Source organism: Impatiens glandulifera, chromosome 5, assembly GCF_907164915.1.
Source record: "Impatiens glandulifera chromosome 5, dImpGla2.1, whole genome shotgun sequence".
Classification (NCBI taxonomy): Eukaryota; Viridiplantae; Streptophyta; class Magnoliopsida; order Ericales; family Balsaminaceae; genus Impatiens; species Impatiens glandulifera.
Genome location: NC_061866.1, coordinates 29201058 through 29216347, shown reverse-complemented (window position 1 = coordinate 29216347; position 15290 = coordinate 29201058). Strand labels below are relative to the sequence as shown.

Here is a 15290-nt window from a genome sequence, read left to right as displayed (position 1 = left end):
TTGTCACTTTTAATTGACTAACATGTCAAGGAAATGAATTTCAGTTTTTTTCAATCTAGATTTAGATTAATGTTAAATTTATATTAGAAATGGCCAGAAAAACATATTATAATGTTATATAATTATAATAAACAAACTTATATAGATAATTGTTTTTAATTGCGGTTCTCTTTCTTACAACATAACTTTATAAAGCATACATGCATAACCACTCTCAATGCCAAACAACACTACCATGATTCATTAGAATATATATTAATACACTCAAACTTCACATTGCCTCCTTTACTTAATTCGTCATTGAAGTTTCATCCTGCATAACAATAGAATTATAAATTCAGTTATTCGAGTCAACAATAAGATATATAACAAATCATTGCATTGTAAAATGAATACCTCCTCTCCATTACAACTGGAACATATAAACTCATCTAATTGTTTTACTTGATTTATAGTCATACCAAGACAAGAAGGATGGTACCTACATAAGATAAAGGTATATGACAACATCTCAATTTGAACAGTAAACTAATATTAATATATTCTAAACTCACTTATAGGGCACATTACTAATTACCCAGGACATGTGGTGTTCCTAATTCCAACCTTAAAAAATTCAATTGATAATCCTAGGAAAGATTATTACCAGTTTTTGCATTCCTCACACTGCACCATAAAATGGTCTGGGTTCTCAGGTATTTGGCATTTACAATACCTTCAAAATATAAGAACATTCAATCACAAAAACTACAAAATCTATAACAAATTAGACAGAACCAAACACAATATACTTACACTCTAACCGCGAATAGGTAAAAAAAGACCGATTGCAGCTTTGTATTCAAATCGGCAATAGTAATCCTTAGCTCCAACCCTCTCTAGCTTGGTGTAATTCTTGAAAGAATGAACCATACACTTACCTTGAATCGTGTAAGCACTCTGAAACTCATAGTGGTCAGACAAGAACAGTTCTTTCTCACCATGGAATAATTTACGACCTCCGATGGAATCCTCCGGCCTGTAATACCACCTTATCTGAACTGTCACGTTATTTCTATTGTCTATCTGGATCTTGTTAATCTGAGCCACATAAGGAGTAGTATTGCTCTCCGGTGATCGCAACAGCACATTGTCTCCAGCTTCAGAAACAAACCATAATGTATAAAGATATCATAAAAAAAAAAAGAAAGAAAATCGACATAAACAATCATATGAAAAAAGGAGACAGATTCAATTACCTTTGACGACCTTTGTTGGTGCCTCTGATAGTGTAGGAGTCTAGGTTTGCGTTTGACTGCACTGGTTTTGGCCATCTAGTGAGAGAAAGTGAGGGTAATGTAGGGTAGGGTTAGGAGAAATAAAGAATAAATGGGCTATTGTTCTCTTGTGTAGTACTAAAATTTACGGCAGCCATGGGCTAACCCTAGAAATTCGTCATAGTTGTGTATGGTTACCGCTTACCGCGGGCCGCGGCCATGGGAAAAACCCTAGAAATTTGTCAATAGCTATGTATGGTTACGGCGGCCATGGGAAAAACCCTAGATATTTGTCAATAGCTGTGTATGGTTACCGCGGCCATGGGATAATTGTTTGCTATGATGAAACATAAATAACGTCCAGGATTATTTGGATTTGTTGAAATTTTTGCTTAACAGATCATCAGTTACTCAAAGTTCAAAGTACACTCAAATTTTTAGTAAAATTTATTATTTAGTTATTGTTTATTTTGAAAGTGAGTAACTTCATTCTTTCACGTTTTTGTAAGATGGCACTAACACTGAGAAATACAATAACAATAATAGAGGTTGTCTTAAGTTTAGTTTAAAAGATTGCTAAACACAATTAAGTTAATATTATTTTAAATGATTCAATTTTCAATAAACAAACATAATAAATTTCAAATTAACTAGAAAAGATTTTTTAGGAGATTAAATTACATTTTCACGGTTAATATCATCAAATTGTCTCTTTCTCCGAATGATGCGTTTTTTTCGGAAAATAGGTTCAATTCTCATTTCACTTGCAATATGTTCGGCTTCAACCAAGGCTTGATCAAATCCAGATTCTCTAAACTCTTGGAGAAAGAAATACGCCTATTTAACTGTCTAATAGCAACATCAATATCCATTTTTTCTGATTGAGAAACTTACTGACAATGTTAATCTCATATAATACTTGTATCAAATTATCATTCCGGTTATGAATTCAAATTCTCAAGTTCAAATGATGCCAAACCTCAGCTTCACTCTTTATTTTTGAGTCATAAGAAGTGTTTGCAAAATCAATTAAAGCATATCGTATTTTTGAAATCTGGTCTTTTATGGGCTTCACACTTTCAACATAGCTTCCCACCGTGTTTGTGATAATGCTTTGACCGTAAGACCTTGTTACATGATCTTTGAAGATTTTCCACGCTTGGTAGAAGAAGAGAATAATTAATCTATGATTACCACAAATGTTACACTTCCGATATGCAATAATGCAAGATACAGATTGTGAATCCACCATTCCATCAGACAAGTCCTCAACAACAAAAAATAATCAAGTAAATCGACCAAAATCTCATCGAAATCGGAGGAAGAACTCTAGTGGGCAGTGGCGCAGTGCCGAGAAACAAGGCTGGAACAAGCGAAAACGGCCCAAGAGCTCGGGGAAGGAGACGACCGAGTTTTCTGCTCTGATTCCGGCAAGCTGGAGAATCGACGATGGGCTTGGAGTTTGGGCGAAGTGTTTCTTTTTCTTTTTCCAGAATGCTTGTTCTTATTTTTTTTTCTTTTTCCTTGATTTTATTGATAAATGTGAATCGGGCTATTCTTTTCTCCAAGTAAGATAACGTTTTTATTTTTTATTTTTTGGATACAAATTAAGTTAGGGCTTATCATTGATAGGTTATCAATTATTATTTATGGGCTTTTTAAAAATAAGCCCATAAACATATCATTATAATTTTTTTTTTGAAAATTTTGTGTTACAAAAATATTTGGGCCTGAGGCAACTGCCTCATTTATACACAACAGGTCTAAGTTTCACATACAAAGGTTGGGGGCAATATTATCCCATCTCAACTAAGGTAACTGCCTCAAAATGACCTGTGATAAGGAAAAAAATTAAAAAGCCTAAATTCTCAAGATAATAAGATAACTAATGTATTAGTGGTGATTTTCGATTGAAATAATTGGAGAGATATATATAGTTTTTGTGCAACTTTTTATAATAGATGTGTCATTATTTATTTCTAAACTTCCAAACATATATCATGAACATTCTAACTCTGATAATCAGTAATGGAAGAAGAAAATATGATTAGGCAGTTATTGGCTACTCATTTAAGATGAAATAAAGATTCATGTCAAATCTGAGAATTAAACAAAGGAGGTTATGAAGTGGGTCTTATGGTTCTACTAAGGTGGACCCTGGACTTAGGAATCCACGGCCATTGTGTTTGGTTGGGGTTTTAGACAGAAACTATACAAGAATTGTTGAGTACTAGAGGATATTAATTAGTGAGTTTATTGATGAAGAATTCCATGAGTTGAAGTGTGGAGAGAATGGACCAATTGGATTTTGGGATTTGCTATAAACTTAGAGTCATGTCTTACACAACTTTGGAGGTAAAAGAATCATGGGAAAATACTATATTACATTGGAATCAATTAAAGCTGAAATTGTAAATTCCAATTAAAGCTGAAATTGGAATTTTACACTAAACTGACGAAAATTCTACAAATTTGAAGGACCATATAGGAACGTTAAATTGAAAAATTGAACAAAGGTATTGTGAAACACTTTAGTCACGTATCTGAATGTTTGGAGACTTGACACTTGGCCTAGGAGTTTTTGACTGGACAAAAATCATTTTCTAAATTCAAAGTCTATTTCCACCAACTATCCAGTATTTGGACTGGATGATGTTATGGAAGGGAGCTTAATTCCAGTTTTAGTACGTTGTTGAACATTCCTCCAGAAAATCTTACTCGATTGAAATTGTGAGCATGAGAAATAGTTTCTATAGTAACATTTATCGGAGTGATGATAATGTTCCCTTAAGTGTGTTCTTCATTCTTTTATTGATTGTTTTTTTAGGTGTGAAAGTAGGTCACTTGGACCAAACTATTATAAATTTTATCGTCTTGTCATTTGTTGTTTGACTACTCTTGTTTTTTTATACCGAATATTATGGTGTTGCATATTATTCATATTTTTTATATTTTGGTTGGTTTGCATCTCGGTTTGTAATTAGTATTTTGGTAACTCCTCAACATTGTTATGTAAACAAAATGATAGATTCTTCACTAAATTGCATAATCTTCATAGAAGTTCACATATTACTTTACTGAAAAAAGTTATCTTAAAATAATATTTCATTTATTAATTAAGATATTTTTAATAATCCAACTACAACATGAACATAATTTCATTATGGTGTGTTTGAAATGGTACAATCAATGGTTGGGTTGATGTTGTTAGAAACAGTACGTACACTAATATACAACACTTTAGGATGAATTGTGTTTTACTTATAGCCTAGAAACTATATTGCACTTTTATTATATGATATATAATGTAAAGAAACATTATCAGAATTATTTTAGGAACTCATGACAAATTATTATCATAATCTTTTTATTTCATGATTGGCTAATATGGTCAGATAATTATTGTTTTTTTCTTTTCTTTTTTCTATCTAGATTTATATTTACAACATAACTAAGTTAGAATTCGAAAAAACTAATATATATAATTACAATCACAAGATTTGACAAACTAATAGTTATAAACTCTTGGACTCTCATTTTTACGATATACCTTATGTGCTAGAAATTATACTGACACTAGCGAAGGTGAAAGTGAATACCAAATAAGAGACAAACATGATTCTCTAGAATACGCATTAATACATGCATTCTATTCAGCATGTCGCTTTCACTAATTAGTGGTTTAGGATCTCGATAATAGAATTATTCACTCATCCGTACCAACAATAAGATAAAAAAAAAAGAATATTACATTGCAAAGGAAAATTACTTACATAATAAAATCTTCAGCGCGAGACTATATTAATTATTTTTTATGTTTCAGAACTGATGAAAAAAAGAAATAAAAGAAACACATGAACTATTATTAATTAAGGAGATTTATTTAAATAAATTAATAACCTTACCTTCTCTACATTGATCATTTGTAATAAATATGAACATGTATGAAGTATGTTGATTTGTTGTAGGGAGAACTTAAGTTCTACAGAACAAGACTTGTTTATGGGGATTTAAAAAGAGGTAATTATTGGCCCCAAATTATAAACATCATTATGCATACACATGTATGCACTGGCCGAATTAATGTTTGATTTTCTGTATAGATTGGTTTTATTTTGGGAAGTTTCTATATACAACATATAACTTGGGGTTAAGAGTAGAAGATAAAAAAAAAATCATTGTTAAATTATTCCAAAATATGGAATTATTGATTGTTACTGAAACTCTAGTCTAGTTGAAGATTTATCACGAGCTAAGAAGTGTACGGATTAATAAATGTCTATTTTGTCGTATTATATCTTCAGAAGTTTAACATTTAAGACTTTAGGTTATAACAATATAAATTATGTATAGTTTCATCGATCTCACTTCCATTATTACAATGTCGCTTAAAATTTATTTGTTTATATATGTATAGTTTATATTTGGTCAGTGAAATATGAGTTATTGAAGAGAAAGTTTTTAAATACTTTGAGTCAACTTAAATTGAAAGTTAATGAGAAGATATGCTTGTACACAGAAAAAAATTCTTAAGTTTATATGAATCTGCATGTTCCTATTATATTCTTTATTATGTTTTCTCCTCCTATTAACTTTTTAATTATTTTTATGTCAACAAGTTAAATTTGAAATGGTTAGTAAAGATGAAGTAATTAAAGATAGTGAGACAAATTGAAATTGTGTGTAAAAACAATGTTAAGACGCCTATACATAAACCAAATAAGACACGATTTGATGATGAATTTTCTTTTAATCTTATTTAAATGATTAAATATACAGTTTTCTTGCAATTTTATAATAATATATGTTTTAGTAGCTGTCTTCAAACTTTCGAGATTGATTTATAAATTGTCAAGGAAACAGAAAGTCATTGTTTTTATAGGTAATTTGTTGATAAAAACATACAACGGTTGTTGAGAAGCGGAAGTCAATGTATGTGTTTATGCTTGATGAATCAAAACAAGTTGGAAATTCAATTTACAAATTATTGATGTCTTTCTCAACATGATCTTTAGCCAAAATGGATTATCCCTAAAAGGCATGCATCCTCTAAAGTTGTTGTCCCGTGTTGTTGACATCGTCGCTCTTTAGGTTTATGTAGAGGTCATCTACATCACTTTAATAAGTTTTCTTAATATAATCTATTATTATTAATAAAAATGTTCTTTTAACATAACGTATGTCAATATGTCAATAAACCATACATGCACACTAACAATTGGTTGATGTTGATGCATAGGGCGTCAAGTATCACAAGTACTTAATACAACATTTTGATAAATTGTGTTTTACATATAAGCTTTTAGATTAAGTATATCTTATTCATCGGTCAATATTATGAAAAATAATTATGATATAAATTGAAAGACATTTTATCTATTATATATATAACCTCATAATAAATTATTATCAAAATCTTATCATTTTCTGCTAATATATGGGAAGGAGATGAATCCTAAATTTGTTTCAAGATTTAGATTCACCTCAAATTTAAGTTAAAAGTCATACATCAAAAAAACATCAATAAAAATACATAGTTATAATCAACAAATTTAACTGAAAAACTGTTTTCAACACCTTACAACATAACTTATGTCAATAAACCATACACGCACACTAACGACCCACAATGTCAAACAAAGCACTACCATGATTCATTAGAATTTATATTAATGTCATTCACTTCACATTGAGCATGCCTCCTTCATTTCACTTCACTTCACAATTGAGCATGTCTCCTTCACTCACTTCATTCGTTTTTTCAATTTTATCCTAATGACAAAAGAATTATATATTCAGTTAATCTTGTAAACAATAAGATAAATAACAAAATCAATAAATTAGAAAGTGAATACCTCTTCTCCATTACAATCAGAACACATAAACGGATCTAATTGTTTTGCTTGATCAATAGTCATCTCAAGACAAAAAGGATGGTACCTAAAGAAAGACAAAGATAGATAATAACATCTCTTATTTGAACAAATAAAACTTAATACTAAAATTAGAAGTAAATCAAAACTCACTTTTCCAGAACATTACTAATTACCCAAAAATGGTGTTCCAAATTCTAACCCTAAAAAATCCATTTGGTATATATATATATATATCAACAATGGTTTTGAAACCCTACACAGATTATTACCAGTTTTTGCATTCCTCACACTGCACCATCAAAAGGTCAGGGTTTCGGGCAATTTGCATTTACAATACCTTCAAAATATAAGATCAATCATCACAAAAACTACAAAATATATACCAAGCTAGACAGAACTAAACACAATATATACTTACACTCTAACGCAACTAGGTACAAAAACACGGTTGCAGCTTTGTATTCATACGACAATATAATCCTCAGCTTCAATTTTCTCTAAGTTGGTGTAATTCTTCAAAGAATGAACATACACGTGCCTGAATCGTAAAGCATCTGAAAGTCGTAGTGGTCGGACAAGAACAGTCTTTCGCACCATGGAATAGTTTACGACCTCCGATGGAATCCTCCGGCCGGTAATACCACCTTAGCCAAACTGGTCACGTTATTTTCATTGTCTATTGGATCTTCTTCATCTGAGCCACATAACTGAATAGTATCCGCTCTCCGGTGATCGCAACAGCACATAATCTCCAGCTTCAGATTCAAATTAACCATGATGTAGAAATTAAGATATCATAAAAACAAAAAGAGGAGAAAATCGACATAAACGATCATATAAAAACAGAGACAGATTCATTACATTTGACGACTGTGTTGATGCCTCTGATGGTGTAGGAGTCTAAGTTGCGTTTGACTGGTTTGACTTTGGCCATCTAGTGAGAGAAAGTGAGGTGAGGGTAGGGTAGGGTAAGACTTAAGAGAATAGATAAATGGGCTATTGTTTTCTTATGTAATACTAAATTTGACGGCGGCCATGGATAAACCTAGATATTGGTCTATAGCTATTTATAGGTACGGCGGCTATGGGATAAAACCCTAGAAACAGCTGTTTATGGGATTGCGCCCAGGTTTTGGATATAAATGCCACATAATTGTTTTTTTTTTCTATGATGAAAACATAATAACGTACAGGATTGTGTGGATTTTTTGAAAAAATATTCTTAAATTTATCATTAATTACTCAAAGTTTAAATTAGTCAAATTTTTAATAAAAAATTATAAATTATTTATTATTTATTTTTAAAGTGAGTAACTTTCTTTCTATACAGTTTATGTGAAGATTGTACAAACACGTGGATAAATAACAAAATTTTGCAATAAATTGAGTTCTAAAAGATGGTTAAATATTGCTAACTCAAATATTATTTAAAAATTTTTATTTTTCAATAAACAAGTATAAAAATTTTCAAATTTATTTTTCTCAATCCAAAACTAGTTTATGGTTAAATTTTGTAATTTGTGGAGTAAGAATCTAAGGTGCCATATGGGTACATAACAACTCTTTCCTCAACCAAAACTAGAAATACTATTTACCTTTCTCAATCCAAAACTAGAAAATACTATTTAATTCTATTTCATAGAATATTGTAGTTCATTTCTATCTGAACTTGAGTTACCTAAACTGATAGGTACCCGAAATCTGATTAAAATATTTATGAATCTTAAGAAAGTATATATAAGTTTTTTTTTTGGAAAAACGACTTAGCGTCACTTCATTAAAAATTCCCAAAAATGGGAAAAAAACCCACGAGTTTAAGAGATCATTCTAGACAGGCCTAGAATGATTTTGAAGTCGTAACATTCTGAGTAAAAACTAAAAAGCTAAAAACGTAAATGAATTATCTGATTACAATGCTTTCAATTCTAGTGAGTTTAAAAAACGGTAAATTTCAGTTCCTACAGATATTCCAGTTTGCTCCGTGCTTGGAGTTCTTGTCCACGTTCCCGCGAGGTCGCTGCAATCCGATACAATATCTTTCCATAACTCTTCAACGCTTCTGCGAGTTCTGTCATATACCCTTGCATTCCGTTCTTGCCAAATGTTATACACCACTACTCCAAAGCCGCACTTAAACACGCTTGTTGCAAATCTATTTCCCTTGGCTTTGAGTAGTGCTGCATCTTTGATTTCATTCCATTCGCTCGGGAAACTGATCAGCTCCAGGCTTTTATAGAATCTGTCCCAAAGCTCTGAAGTAATACAACAAACTCCCGGATAGGTGATCTATGGTTTCTTCATTTCCTCTACATAGAAGACAGTTCGTGTCCGGGATGCTCATATACTTGCTGATACGATCACGAGTGTTGAGTCTTTCCCAGAAGGCGAGCCATAGGATGAACTGGTGTTTAGGAATAATCTTTATTGACCATACAGAGGAGCCCATTCTACTTTCTGTGCTTTTTCCCGGGTTACCTCCCATATTTTCTTCGATGTCAGCTTCCCATTGTCCTCAGCTTTCCATTCATGAATATCCGGTCTGTCGTGTAGTTGTATGTTACTTATATGATCAAGTATCCTCTGTCCTTCTGGATTTCTTCTCAGGAATGAGTCCCAATTTCCATCTTTAATGTCTCTGATTTTCGCTTCTGTACAGTCCCTTCTGATGCGGGTATATTGAAACTCCTCTTTGTGGATGATAGGCTGGTTTTCGAACCAGGGGTCGTGCCAGAATAGAGTGTCTTTCTCGTCCCCTAGCCGGATGTCAAAAGATCTGCAATGTCGCTTCTTACTTTAAGAATCTTTTTTAGAGACTAGCTCATACCTTCATGAATTTTGCAGGTCCAGATGCTGGTTTCGTATTTCATAAACCTCGTATGCACCCATTTGATCCATAGTGACTCCTGATTGCGCTCTAAAACCCACAAATACTTGAAGGTGAGAGCCTTGTTCCACTCAATACAGTTCTTCAAGCCGATGCCTCCCTCGTCCTTCAGTTTGTAGAGAGCGGTCCATTTGACTTTTTTTCCTCTTCCGCTACTGCCCCAGATAAAGTTCCTCATTAGTGTATCGAGCTCCTTCATTACCTTCTTCGGAATGACCATTTTCTGCGCCCAGTAGCTAACTATGCTCATGACCATTGTTTTTATAAGTTCGATTCTCCCTGCATAAGAAAGTTTTTTCGCTGCCCAGCCAAATATCGTATTTTTTACCTTTTTAATCAGCGACTTGCAGTGTAAAATCTCGATCTGCTTCGCAGTTAACGGAATTCCTAAGTACCTTACGGGTAAACTTCCTTCCTTGAAGCCCATGATGTTGAAGATGTCCTGCTTCGTTTCGTCATTTACGCCTCTATAAAATGCCACACTTTTGCTTTCATTAATAGTTAAACATGTAACCTCAGAAAAGAACGTTAGTGCAGCCCTAATAGTTTTAATAAAATCAATGTCTACGTGCACTAGAATGAACAAATCGTCAGCAAAGCATAAATGAGTTACCTCCTCTACCTCACATAATGGAGAAAGAGAGAGAAGGAGAATGAGATAATGTGAAGAGAAATATGAATAGGTGAAGGAGAGAGAGGGGAAAATATGCTCTAAAATTATTTATGGTGAGATTGCTTTAAACACTGTCTAACTCAATATTATTTAATTGAAATTCATTTTTCAATAAATAAGTTTAAAAAATTCTAATTATTTTCAAAAAAAAATAAATTAGTTTTGGTAAAATTTGTTTAATTATTGAGAAGGAATCTAAGGCGCCATATCACGGGTACTTAACAACCTTTCCTCAACCAAAAACTAGAAAATGCTATCTAATTCCGTTTCATAGGATATGCTAGTTCTTCTCTATCTGAACTTGTGTATCCTAAACTCGATAGATATATACCAGAAATGTGATTAAACTAATTATGAATCTCAAGAAAATATACATTAGTTAGTTTTTTTTATTTATAAAAATATGAAGACATGAATATGAGAAGAAGGAGAAAGAAGAAATAAGCTCTAAAATCTATATATATATAATGATGCTTAATTTTTAAAGTGTCCGGATTGCGGGTCGAGATGTGATTAATTTGGATATTTATTTGAGAGTAAATGTATACTTGGTTCGGATTGTGGGTTAACCGCCCATAAACTTCAAACGTTTAAAAATAAATTTAAAAATGTTTTTTGTAGGTTTCAAACTTGCAACCTAACAAAACAAATACAACACTTAAACCAACTAGGCTAACAACACTTTATATTTAAAATTCAACACCAAATTTGATGAACGCGAAACATTTTAAGAATAAAAGTTTAAATTTTTAACTAATCCATATATATATAATGATGCTTAATTTTAAAGTGTGGATTGCCGGGTCGAGAGCTGTGGTTAATTTGGATATTTATTGAGAGTAATGGATAGTTGGGTCGGATTGTGAGTTGACCAGCCCATAAACTTAAAACGGTTAAAAATAAATTTAAAAATGTTATTTGTAGGTTTCGAACTTGCAACCTAACAAAAAAGTACAACCCTTTAACCAACTAGGCTAAAACACTTTATATTTAAGATTCAACACCAAATTTGATGAACGCGAGACATTTTAACAATAAAAGTTCAAATTTTTAACTAACTAATTTATATATATATAATGATGCTTAATTTTTAAAGTGTCCGATTGCCGGGTCGAGAGCTGTGGTTAAGTTGATATTTATGTGAGAAAATAGATACTTGGTCGGATTGTGGGTTGATCCGCCCATAAACTTAAAACGGTTAAAAATAAATTTAAAAATGTTATTTGTAGGTTTCGACTTGCAACCTAACAAAACAAGTACGACCCTTTAACCAACTAGGCTAAAAACTTTATATTTAAGATTCAACACCAAATTTGATGAACGCGAGACATTTTAACAATAAAAGTTCAAATTTTTAACTAACAAATCTATATATATATATATATAATGATGCTTAATTTTTAAAGTGTCCGGATTGCCGGGTCGAGAGCTGTGGTTAATTTGGATATTTATGTGAGATAAATGGATACTTAGGTCGGATTGTGGTTGACCCGCCATAAACTTGAACGGTTAAAAATAAATTTAAAAATGTTATTTGTAGGTTTCGAACTTGCAACCTAACAAAACAGTACAACCCTTTAACCAACTAGGCTAAACACTTTATATTTAAGATTCAACACTAAATTTGATGAACGAGATATTTTAACAATAAAAGTTCAAATTTTTAACTAACTAATCTCTATATATAATCATGCTTAATTTTTAAAGTGTCCGGATTGCCGGGTCGAGAGCTGTGGTTAATTTGGATATTTATGTGAGAGTAAATGGATAGTTGGGGAGGATTGGGTTGACCATCCCATAAACTTAAAACGGTTAAAAATAAATTTAAAAATGTTATTGTAGGTTTCGAACTTGCAACCTAACAAAACAAGTACAACCCTTTAACCAACTAGGCTAAAACACTTTATATTTAAGATTCAACACCAAATTTGATGAACGCAAGACATTTTAACAATAAAAGTTCAAATTTTTAACTAACTAATCTATATATATATAATGATGCTTAATTTTTAAAGTGTCCGAATTGCCGGGTCGAGAGCTGTGGTTAATTTGATATTTATGTGAGAGAAATGGATACTTGGTTCGGATTGTGGGTTGACCCGCCCATAAACTTAAAACGGTTAAAAATAAATTTAAAAATTATTTGTAGGTTTGAACTTTCAACCTAACAAAACAAGTACAACCCTTTAACCAACTAGGCTAGCAACAATTTATATTTAAGATTCAACACCAAATTTGATGAACGCGAGACATTTTAACAATAAAAGTTCAAATATTGAACTAACTAATCTATATATATAATGATGCTTAATTTTTAAAGTGTCCGGATTGCCGGGTCGAGAGCTGCGGTAAATTTGGATATTTATGTGAGAGTAAATGGATAATTGGGTCGGATTGTGGGTTGACCCGCCCATAAACTTAAAACGGTTAAAAATAAATTTAAAAATGTTATTCGTAGGTTTCGAACTTGCAACCTAAAAAAACAAGTACAACCCTTTAACCAACTAGGCTAACAACACTTTATATTTAAGATTCAATACCAAATTTGATGAACGCGAGACATTTTAACAATAAAAGTTCAAATTTTTAACTAACTAATCTATATATATATATAATGATGCTTAATTTTTAAATTGTCCGGATTGCTGGGTCGAGAGCTGTGGTTAATTTGGATATTTATGTGAGAATAAATGGATACTTGGTCGGATTGTGGGTTAACCCGCCCATAAACTTAAAACGGTTAAAAATAAATTTAAAAATGTTATATCTAGGTTTCAAACTTGCAACCTAACAAAACAAATATAACCCTTTAACCAACTAGACTAACAACACTTTATATTTAATATTAAACACCAAATTTGATGAACGCGAGACATTTTAACAATAAAAGTTCAAATTTTTAACTAACTAATCTATATATATATATATAATGATGCTTAATTTTTAAAGTGTCCGAATTGCCGGGTCGAGAGCTGTGGTTAAGTTGAATATTTATGTGAGAGTAAATGGATACTTGGGTCGGATTGTGGGTTGATCCGCCCATAAACTTAAAATGGTTAAAAATAAATTTAAAAATGTTATTTGTAGGTTTCAATCTTGCAACCTAACAAAACAAGTACGACCCTTTAACCAACTAGGCTAAAACACTTTATATTTAAGATTCAACACCAAATTTGATGAATGCGAGACATTTTAACAATAAAAGTTCAAATTTTTAACTAATTAATCTATATATATAATGATACTTAATTTTTAAAGTGTCCGGATTGCCAGGTCGAGAGCTGTGCTTAATTTGGATATTTATGTGAGAGTAAATGGATACTTGGGTCGGATTGTGGGTTGACCCGCACATAAACTTAAAACGGTTAAAAATAAATTTAAAAATGTTATTCGTAGGTTTCAAACTTGCAACCTATCCAAACAAGTACAACCCTTTAACCATCTAGGCTAACGACACTTTATATTTAAGATTCAACACCAAATTTGATGAACGCGAGACATTTTAACAATAAAAGTTCAAATATTGAACTAACTAATCTATATATATATATAATGATGCTTAATTTTTAAAGTGTCCGTATTGCCGGGTCGAGAGTTGTGGTTAATTTAGATATTTATGTGAGAGTAAATGGATACTTGTCGGATTGTGGGTTGACCCGCCCATAAACTTAAAACGGTTAAAAATAAATTTCAAAATGTTATTTGTAGGTTACGAACTTGCAACCTAACAAAACAAGTACAACATTTAACCAAATGTGATTGAGATGTGGTTTGTCGTTGGATAATAGACCGGTATCATTTGAAAGTGGTTAAAAAAATATGAATCAAATATTTAATTGACCAAAGTGTGAGGTCACGATGCTAATTATTAAAAAATATGAATCAAATATTTGATTGACAAAGTGAAAGTGTAAAGTCACGAAATGAGAGATTCATTCGAAAAAAATATGTGATGAAACATGTGAGAAAATAAGTTGTTTTATCGAAGTGAATAAAATGTTAATTTTAATTATTTGTTTATTTTTTGGGGATCGGTCTTGGGGACGGTTATCATCCTCACTCATCTTTGAACCTGTATAAGGTGATGAGATTGTTAAAAATTTTAAACTAATTTTATAAATTCCATTAATGAATGGAAATTAAAATGTGGGTAATAAAATTAAATCAAATTCAAACGTGAATTAAATGATGAAATTTAATCCAAATGTTTGAATTAATTAATTTAAATTAATTAATTAAAATTCCTTGATGACCAATTAACAATTCTTTTTTTAATTTTTAGCGTGACTTACATGAGTTTGTTATTACTATTAATTGTTATGATAATTTAATATTATTATTAATAGATTAAAAAACCATATAACGTGAGTATTGCAAAATAAATGTCTTCATTAATTTTGGCAAACAATTACCCTTCATTAAAAAGAAATATTAAAGCAAATGAAGAGGCAAGCAATGCCAACGGTTGGATTAATTGATGATTTAATTAACTGTTCATTATTTCACAAATCTAAATAACCATTCTATCCCACATCATCCAATGGACAAAAAAACCACACCATTTCATCCTTGATTAATTTCTCACTCTAGAATCCCAAAAG

General features: G+C 31.4%; 1 protein-coding gene and 1 pseudogene across 1 annotated transcript in view; both read right to left on the bottom strand.

Moving 5' to 3' along the window:
* Window positions 1-289: 289 nt before the first annotated feature.
* On the bottom strand, window positions 290-2128 carry LOC124939180 (annotated as a pseudogene).
* Window positions 2129-7096: 4968 nt separating this feature from the next.
* LOC124939179 (chromatin remodeling protein EBS-like) overlaps window positions 7097-15290 on the bottom strand; it is an 80235-nt gene continuing 72041 nt past the window's right edge. The window contains exon 5 of the mRNA XM_047479683.1: window positions 7097-7196. Within this exon, the coding sequence (XP_047335639.1) occupies window positions 7097-7196 (100 nt within the window). The remainder of the gene's footprint in view (window positions 7197-15290) is intronic.